At 40.5% G+C, this 10,194-nt stretch overlaps 1 protein-coding gene across 1 annotated transcript in view; it reads right to left on the bottom strand.

The window, feature by feature from the left end:
* The window catches only part of Mtfr1 (mitochondrial fission regulator 1), a 33,872-nt gene that overhangs the window by 14,875 nt on the left and 8,803 nt on the right, over positions 1-10,194 (bottom strand). Inside the window, exon 2 of the mRNA XM_021196741.2 lies at positions 5,749-5,911. Within this exon, the coding sequence (XP_021052400.1) occupies positions 5,749-5,814 (66 nt within the window). The 5' untranslated portion in view covers positions 5,815-5,911. The remainder of the gene's footprint in view (positions 1-5,748; positions 5,912-10,194) is intronic.

Here is a 10,194-nt window from a genome sequence, read left to right as displayed (position 1 = left end):
CACTCTGTAGACCAGGCTGGCCTCGAACTCAGAAATCCGCCTGCCTCTGCCTCCCGAGTGCTGGGATTAAAGGCGTGCGCCACCACGCCCGGCGTCTAGCATATTTTTGTTTTGTGTGTGTATGTACATTTGTGTGTAAACGTGCTGGCTTACAGATGACGGTCAGAGAACACCTCTATGGAGCCTATTTTCTCTTGCCACCTTCCCCGAGTTCTGGGGATCAAGCTAAGGTTGCCCCCCTTGTGCAGCAAGCCATCTCATCAGCACCCATATGCTCTAGCAACCTTAAAATAATACTGGATTGGGGAGTACAAATACTTTCTTACAATTCTACACAAGAAATGCTCTGTACCTATTCTACCATATTTTCAGTTTTAGAATTTTAAAAACATAAGAATTTGGAAATATGAGCCCTTTGGCTATGGTAATTTTTTCAAATTAAATCCAAAATTTGTATAAAGTTTGAGGAGTGGTTTTGTGTCGTGAATATTATTTTTTACTACACAAAAGTGACTTCTCCAGCATTTGTGGGATAAATCCAGATCCACTTGTCCTGCTTAAAGGGCCTTGTCTTTAAATCTTATAAACTGCTATGTGCGTTAGTAGCTGCCTCACTGAGAATCCCCCCAGTGAGATAATACACAGTGCACTAGACGATTCCTAAAAGCTCACAACATAGCTCCAGCCATAAACGTTAGTTAAGATACTGGAGCTTTCAGCTGGAATATTACCTTCTAACCCAGGAAAATCTACCCATGGTAAGCACTACACCTGAAAGCCTAGACAGAGAGGTAAAGAGCAGGTTTCAAAGAAAAAAATCATAATTCAAATTTTCATATTTAATTATCACTTAGTACTAATAAACACCAATCAGATAAAAATATGAAACACTCATAGAGATAGCTTTAAATTCTCAAATTTTAGTAACTAAATCCAATTTAGAATACTATTATCTATGTAGTCAGAGTGAAGTTTGAGGGGTACATATAATACCCACCCCACCTCAGGCCTCTACCTCAACCTTTTACAAGTTTTTCTATCATCTATGGTCCTGGTTTTACTGACTTTATCTGGAAGAATTCCAGAAAATTCTATGTCAGCCAACAAAACACTTTGTTGTTGTTTTTCTTCTTACAAAGAAAAAAATCTTTGTAAGTAAATAAACTAACAGCACAATTTGGAAATTTGGGACAGGAGACAGATTAAATATTAAAATGTGAATGAAGTTATACAAAGAATTATAAGACAAAGTTACCCTAGTTTACAGAAAGTATGAACAGCACCAACAATGATACAGAGGACCATCAGCAGCCCTCATTACATGAGGACGAGGAAGAACTTCCAACAGAGAAATGGTTCTCACAGTTCAGAGCAACAAAAAAGAATCACCAGCCAAGAAAGAATATGGGAAAGTCATTATAGAGCACAATCTTTAAGCTTTTTACCTTATACATTTTAATAGGTCTTGATCTTTAAAATAAAACCCACAGGGCAATGGTTAACTACAGCACTCAGTCATTTCTTTTCCAATCTCCCATTTAGACACAAGCCAAAGCTCTACTGTGATGTAGGAAACGCGGAATGCTATTTGTGCATCATAATGTAACAATTACCTAGTCTGAAGTGAACCTCCACCTCTCTAGGAAACAAAGTCCTGCCCAAGGAGGAAGAAAGATGATAAAGAAAACCTTGGAAAGGACCAGCCCAGGTCAGGGCCAGTGCTTCTGCCAGCTTCCAGCAACCCTCACTGGTCTTCCCATCTGTTTAACATCAGCAGGAAAGAATGCCAGGTGCTTTCAGGATGGGAAGTGGCCAGTGACTCAGCTTTAATTATAAGGAATAAGTAAACTGTTTAGGCCTTGCCTACAAAGTTAGAACAGACTGCTTTGTGTCATTACATTTTTAAGCATACACAGTAAACTAACATAATGTTGTTCTTCCGATCCTTGTGAACTAACTGCCCAGTACTTAGTATGAAAACAATAATACAAAGCAAGGGACTATGTAATAATGACTGGAATATTTAAAAAGAAGCGTCACAGCCTCCATCAGATGGTAAGAAATGAGAGGAAACAACAGCTAACTTCCAGGAAGTCTAATGTGAGGTCCTGATACTTGATTCTTTCTTTCCCCACCCCTCTTTTAAATACAGCACTCACAGTGGGAAGAAATTGTAAATGGCTCAGAAGATACGGTGAACAGATGGCACTGAAAAGTCACTGTCTGTGCCCTGGGAGGCTGTGTGACCTGAGTGTGCCTCTGACCCTGACTTATGGCTGAACTGGGCTTCCCAGTATACTAGTTTGGAGAAGGGCAGACTCTCTAAAGAGAAACTGCCATCAGATTTTTCTCAGATGAAAGGGTAGACAGAAAGAAAACTGTCATTTCTAGAACATGTGATCTAATTAATAAGACAATTCATTTCTGAAAGAAGTGAATACATTGATTTATCTACAAAAACTGCTTATAAATAATCAACAATGTCTGTGTATTTGTGCATGCCTGTGTCTAGGAATGACAGTCCACAACATTTAGCAACAGGGTTTGAAAGTGATGACAGCAAGGAAAGACAAGAGAAAAGCAATTTGTTCTCTTTCGTGTTGTGAAATGCTATTGTAGAAGTGTTGACATGTGAAGCTGTCATCTGTCCCTGCTCAATATAGGAACCCATTAGAAACTATATTATTTGAAAAAAAAAAATAGTCAAACAGTAAGCATCATTCTAATATTTTCTTCAATCCAGATAACATAGTTTCAGTCTCATATCCCTGAAATTATTTGTAAATTAACATATGCATGTAACATTGGGGGAGATGGGAAAATACAAACCATTAATCACAGTTTTTAAGGAGATTCAACAAATACAAATTCCTAATTCCAAAGGAGTCAAGAAAAATTTAAAAACATGCTGGTATGCGAAGACCCAGATACACACACCACATACAATAGTAGAATCCCTAACCAAAGAGTAATTTCTCTCATTTATACGCTTCCTCCAAAGCACAAACTGGTAACATGGGAATAATTGAGATGTACGAATAGATTACTAATACAATTCCATATTGCCTGTAACTTTTCAAATATAAATTGCTGGGACCAGTTGCAGTCGTATTCTAATACCATCACTCTGGAGACTGAGACGGGGGATCTAGAGTTCATGTCCAGTATGGGCTACGTATAAGACTGTCTCAAAAAAAGTCTAAAGATAAACATAAATTTTGAAATTTTTCCTTAAGGATAACCATATAGGATGGAGAAAGAATTCAAATGTCATAAAGATGTTTCAAGTACAAACAAATGTTGGAAGTGTGGCTGGTGAGATGGCTCAGTCTGCACTAGAGCCCACACTGTGGACGAAGAGAACCGACCGGGATCTGTCTGTCTTTCCTCTAACTTAAATGTACTTGTTGAGGGACTAGAAAGATGGTTCAGCAGTTAGCAGTACTAGCTACGCTTCCAGGGACCTGGGTTTAATTCCCATCCCTCACATGGAGGCTCTAAAACAACAGACTCTAACTCCAGTCCCAGGGGAGCTGGCACCCTCTTCTGGTCTCCTGGGCACCAAGCACAAAGTGACGCATACACAGACACATATATTCAGGAAAAATCCATACACACGAAATACTACCAAAAAAAAAGCTGAGCCAGGCATTATGGCACACACCTTTTAATCCCAGTCAAAAGGCAGATCTCTGTAAACTGTAGGCTAGTCTAGTCTACATAGTTCCAAGACATCAGGAGTTAGAGAGTGAGGCACTGTTTAAAGAAAAAAAGGAAGCGAGGTGGAAGGCGGTGAGAAGGCAGATACAGCATAGCCTAGAGCAGCGTGGAGCCTTGGCTTTAAAGGCAGGATCTGCCAATTTATTGTCTTCAAACCAATCATATCCCTTACACTTCTACTTTTTCATCTATAATATAGATTCTATTATTTCATGAGTATGAGTATTAAGTGAGTTAAGGTATTCATAAGGGTTTCTTCCCTTTCTTTTAGAAGAACCAAAATATGCTAGAAAGAGGCGGGGCTGTCGACTCAGACCTCGTCTCTGCCTCGGGTAACTGGACAGGGCAGCCAAACTGGAAAGCTCAGTTTCTCCTGTGAGGAGGAGTGATCTGAATGTAAAAGCCTTGGGCACTGAGTACTGGCTTAGTAAACTAATCATGGACGGCATGTTTAATCAATGTTACAGCATTGCTAATGTCTACTGTAAAACACAGAGGTAAACGGCATGTAATCCCCATTACTCGGGAGACTAAGAGACTACTACAGCTCCACGTTCAAAACTAGGCTGAGCAACTTTGTGAGACAATATTTTATAACACCGTTTTTTGTTTGTTTGTTTGTTTGTTTGATTGATTGATTGTTTTAAAGGGATGGGGAGTTGCTGGTGCAGTGACTCAACAATGGCTTGCCCAAGATTGTCAACTTGAGTTTGATCCCTGAAACCCACAAAAAAATCCACTAAGTTACCCTTTAACCTCTAACATGTGCTGTAGTATACATCCACATACACACATCATATACATGCATAACATGTTTTTTAAAAGGGAGCTGGGAGATGGAGATGTAGGTCAGAGGTTGAGACATGCCTAGCATGTACCAGGCCCTAGGTCCAATGTCCAATGTAGCAAATGAATACACAAACACACAGCAGACTACAGCCAGAAAGATGGCTCAGCAGGGAAACACCCTTGGTGCCAAGCCTGATGGCCCGAGTCCCATCCTTGGGACCCACACAGTAGAAGAACCAAGTCCTCCACGCCTTTTTTGATGCTTGAACACATGCACAGTGAATGTTTTAAGAAGCTGTTTGGTTTTTACAAATGGGGAAGCAGATAAAACAGGTAAAAGAGGCCAGTTTGGGCTTCTTGGACACTTTAAGCATATTATCAAGTCCATTTTCAGGATTTTCTCAAGTCCTTGAGAAAATATACAGTGCATGTTAGCCACTTGATCCCTGTTTCACTGTGTGTGTGTGTCTGTCCCTTTTTTATCCCTTTGATGCCCCTAGCCACCTAGTCCATGGTTAACTATACTGGCAAGTATTCCTGTTCCTAGTCTAGGGATGAAAATGTCTGAGTTTGAAACCAGCCTGGTCTGTACATTGACTTACAAGACAGCCTGCGATATACTGGGATCTTGAATATATTTTTAAAAATTAATAAAATCATAATCTCCAAAATAAAATAAAAACACCAGGTGGTGGAGCACACACCTTTAATGCCAGCACTCGGTAGGCAGAGACAGGTGGATCTCAGAGTTCGAAGCCAGCCTGGTCTATGGAGTGAGTTCCAGGAAATTCAGGGTTACAGAGAAATACTGTCTCAAAAAAACAAAAACTAAAAAGTAAGTAAAAACCTATGGCATAGAATTATATAATAGGCTAAATTTTTAACTACTGTTATGTTTTAGAAAATATGCTTCAACATTTATTTATAATATTTAATATTAATTCAAAAATATTCAAAGTTACAAATTGTGAACAGTGATTTCTCTCTCTATTGAAGCTTTTCTCCACTAATGAATACACTGTTCTTCAGATCATGTAACTACAGTTTTAAGGTTTAAACATAACCTAAGAAGTCAATGCCTTGCAGTACTGGGAACAGACCCACTTGTGATTTAAACAGTAATCAAATCAGAGCAGACAAACAATAAACTTAAATGTTGTTAAGTTCTATCATTGTCTCAGAGAAGCCTTAGAACACTACATTCCTGCAGTTTAGGATGCACTGGCTGTGAGCACTCACCGACTGCATGCTGACCCCAACTCGCTGAAGCCACATCCTCATCAGGCACTTAATCCAGCCCAGCATGGAGATGGCTGAGTCCTCCCAAACTGCAGGTCAAGTACTTCAGGCATCCAAAGCAGTACATGGTCCATAGAGCACACTGAAAATGTCACTGCAAATGCTGAGTGTAGTATAAACAATTTACAACTGGGCATTAAGATGAGATCATTTTTATTTAGAATCTCTATGTTTACACCTCAAAACTTGGAGTGCAAATTAGAGAAAACAAAATTTACCCATTCTCAGCTTATTTATATAGTAGCACACACCTATAACCCCAGCACTCAGAAATCAAAGGCAGGCAAACTCTTACGAGTTTGAGGCAGCCTTGTCCACATAGTTCCAGAATGGCCAGGGCTACAGAGACTACAGAGACTATGTCTAAAATTAAAAAAAAAAAAAAAACCAATAACAACAACAGAGGCATGACACAAGCATATGTTGTAATGTGAAATCATGCAGCATGTCCAACACTAACCAGAACATACATGTCTTCATTACTTTATAAAAATGCCCATGACGAGACTTTAGATCAGATGCACTGTAGTATCACCCTGTTCTATGCAGGTTATATGAACAAATCTTCTTAAGTCAATAGGAATCTAAAAACAGACGCAAAAATGTCAAACAGCTGGGCAGTGGTGGCGCACACCTTTAATCCCAGCACTTGGGAGGCAGAGGCAGGCAGATTTCTGAGTTCAAGGCCAGCCTGGTCTACAGAGTGAGTTCCAGGACAGCCTGGGCCATACAGAGAAACCCTGTCTCGAAAAACCAAAAAAACAAAACAAAACAAAAAAACAAAAACTCTCAAAGGAAAAATGAGTGGTATATATATATCAGTCAGATGTGGTGAACCTCACATGCAATCCCAGCATTTGGTCAGTTAGTTGTTCAAAGCCACTCTAAACAACAAGAAATCTTATCATGAAAACAAAACAAAACACTCGTGAGTGTTGTAGCACTGAGGAGGCTGAGGCACAGGATCAGTGTATGAGGCACCAAGGTCTACCTAAGAAGAGACTGTCAGCAAATAAGACAAGTAACAGAATCCTACCACCATTCTTTTAAAAAAAAGATTAACTTCATAAAGCTATGTGCAAAGTCATTCCTGTAAATGCCAACACTTCTGTGGCTCAGGAAGAACTAAGAGCTTCCAGCCAGCCTAAACTACACAGCAAGATACTGTCTCAGTACAAATCGGCACATATCTATTTTCCCCCCTGGTTTTTCAAGACAATGTTTCTTCCCTGTATAGCCCTTGCTGTTCTATCCTGGAACTCACTCTGTAGGCCAGCCAGGCTGGCCTTGAACTCATAAATCTATCCCATTACCTCCCAATCTCTACCTCCCCCATCCCCCCAAATTCCCCATTCCCTACTCTCCCACCACTCCCCAACCCCAGCTAATTTAATCCTTTTCCTACAGATTTATCTCACAGTCTCAGGAATCCTACAATATGCAGGTTTTCTGCCTGGCTTCTTTCACCCTGCATGACACTTAAGCTTCGTCCACTCAAATTTTTTGTGCTGAATATTCTATTCTCTAAAAGTACCATGATTTATTATTTATTCATTTAAGAAAAAATTTATTAAATTTATTAAATTTATTCATCTCAATTGCTTCTAAGCGTTAATTATAACAGAAAACCCTATTTATAGCCGGGAGATGGTGGCGCATGCCTTAATCCCAACATTTGGGAGGCAGAGGCAGGTGGATTTCTGAGTTCAAGGCCAGCCTGGTCTACAGAGTGAACTCCAGGACAGCCAGGGCTATACAGAGAAACCCTGTCTCAAAAAAAACAAACAAACAAAACCCTATTTATGTATATATGTGACCACCTACTTACCGGGTGTCACAGGACAGTTTCAGGAGCCATCCCCTAGATGTTATCTATCCCCTTAATACACACGTTTCATTCATTCAATACAAGGTCAGCCCTTGCCCTGGAACTTAGCTGAGGAGGATATACTTCGCTGGCTAGCAAGCCCCAGGGATCTATCTGCCTTTCCCTCCTCCCGGTGCTCAGATAACAAGCATTCATTATCCACACTCAGTTTTTCAGTTGGGTTCTGGAGATTAAATTTGAGTCCCTGTGTTTACCAACTGACCTACCTCCCCAGCCCTGGGTTTTCTTGTTATGTGTTGTTGTTGTTGTTGTTGTTGTTGTTGTTGTTTTTATTGCTTGCATGTTTTTTCAGACAGGGTCTATCGTAATCTGAGCTAGCTTTAACTCACTGCATAGACTTAAGTGACTTTGTATTTCTGATCCTGCCTCTGCTTCTTGAGTTCAGTTTATAGGTATGTGCCAACAAACCCAGACAGATTTCTTTATTCTTAATACTACATTGGTCAGGGTTCTCAAGAAAATCAGAACCAATAGGATATATAGGAATATAAAAAATTTTATGAACTACTGATTCATTCAACTATAGAGACTGAAAATGTCATGCCAAATCAAAATGGGCAGTATAGGTGACATAATGACCGCCACTGTGCTCCAGGGAACATCCCAACTCCACACACTCAACAATCACTCACTATGGCGTTTTCCTAGGTCATGCTCACTGTTTAATGGAAAATTGGCTAGCCACTGCAATCCTGCTGTTTCTACAGACTTCTCTAAACCGGTTCAGTTCACTAGTACTTTAAATATGTCAATGTTGTTCCTGCCAATTTCTCCCTTAAAACAAAGCCCTGGGGCTGGAGAGATGGCTCAGCAGGTTAGGAGCACTGCCTGCTCTTCCTAGAGGTTCTGAGTTCAATTCCCAGAAACCTCATGATAGCTCACAATCATCTGTAATGGGATCCGATGCCCTCTTCAGGTATGTCTGAAGACAGCTACAGTGTACTCATTATATATATATATATATATATATATATATATATATATTTTTTTTTTTTTTTTAAAGTCCTCAAACAGATAATGTAGCAGCAAAGGAATGGCTTTTTTATTTTTTTATTTTTCATGCTTTGTATAAAAGTCTGCCAGATGCATGTGGGAGGGAGCCTGAAGGCCTGAAGATGGCACCAAATTCTCTGGTGCTGTATTTGTATAGGAGTTTTTCAGCCTCCTAACACGGGTGCAGCAAACTGAAGTCAGGCCTCTGGAAAGTAGCAAGTGCACCTCCCAGCTGAGCTCTCTCCAACTCTGGCTCTGAACTTGTGATTCTCTTCTGCTACCTCACTAGCTGCTCCACACTCTTGGTCACTTAGGACACGCAAGTCACTGCTGCTCTTCAGCTGTGACCTTCACTGTTTCTACTCCAAGCCATTCCCTAAAAGTAACTCTGCACAGCATCAATGATAGCGCTCAATACTTGGACGATTCTAACCTCCACACAGATGCTGCCATTCCCGGAAAGCCATAAACAGGTAAGACAAGCAAAGGCACATGCTTGTCACCCCTAAATACGGAGGAGGGCAGGAGGTCAGGTCAAGTGAGCAGCGCAGTGAGTCTGAGGTCAGCCTGTACTACATGAGACATGGGCAGGTTAGCCTTGGTGTTCTGTCTCAAGAATGAGTCAGTGGCCAAAAGAGGGGATAGACCTTGGAGTCCATTGCTTTAGCAATGTAATCTAACAGCTTTTGACAAAGGAGAAGGAAGGGGAGAAAGGACAAAACCTATCACCATGTTTACCAAGCTTGGGCCTGCTAGAGCAGGCTTCATTGACTCTCTACAAAACCATGGCTGGCCTGGAACTTAGAGTAAGTATAGACCAGGCTGGCCTCCCAACTCAGAGATCCACCTGCCTCAGCTTCCCAAGTGCTGGGATTAAAAGCATCATAGTCAGTCTGTGGCCAGCCTGGGCTACATGAGACCCTGCCTCAGAAAAAAAAAGGGCAAAACTACACCACACCCAGCTAAAATACAGCCTCAGAACAAGTTACACAACAGGATTTTTTGCTGTAGATACTCTGTACATATCCTGTAGTGCTTTTAAAGGTTATTCCTAGACCACAGACTATTATAAAACAATACGTATATAGTTTATATACTGACTTGAAGGTCCATTTACATTACTACGAACAACACTCTCTGAACGTTATCTCATTTTTATAAAATTCCTCAACTTTTTATTTTTCTTATATACAGAAAGACATATATCAAACTATTAAAGCTGACAAGAGTGGACAGAGGCAATTTTCTTCCTCATATAGTCTTTACCATTTAGCCAACGTTTGAAAGTATGTATACTTTTTCACTTAAAACCAAAATTTAGGCAGAGACAGATGGAGCTCTTCAAGTATGAAGCCAGTCTTTTCTATAGATTGAGCTCCAGGCCAGCCAGGAGTACACAGCAAGAAATAAACTCAGGGGGGCGTGGTGGCGCACACCTTTAATCCCAGCACTCGGGAGGCAAAGGCAAGCGGATTTCTGAGTTCAAGGCCAGCCTGGTCTACAGA

Source organism: Mus pahari, chromosome 4, assembly GCF_900095145.1.
Source record: "Mus pahari chromosome 4, PAHARI_EIJ_v1.1, whole genome shotgun sequence".
NCBI classification, from domain to species: domain Eukaryota; kingdom Metazoa; phylum Chordata; class Mammalia; order Rodentia; family Muridae; genus Mus; species Mus pahari.
Note: the sequence above shows the minus strand (reverse complement) of the source record. Positions and strands in the feature narration are given on the sequence as shown.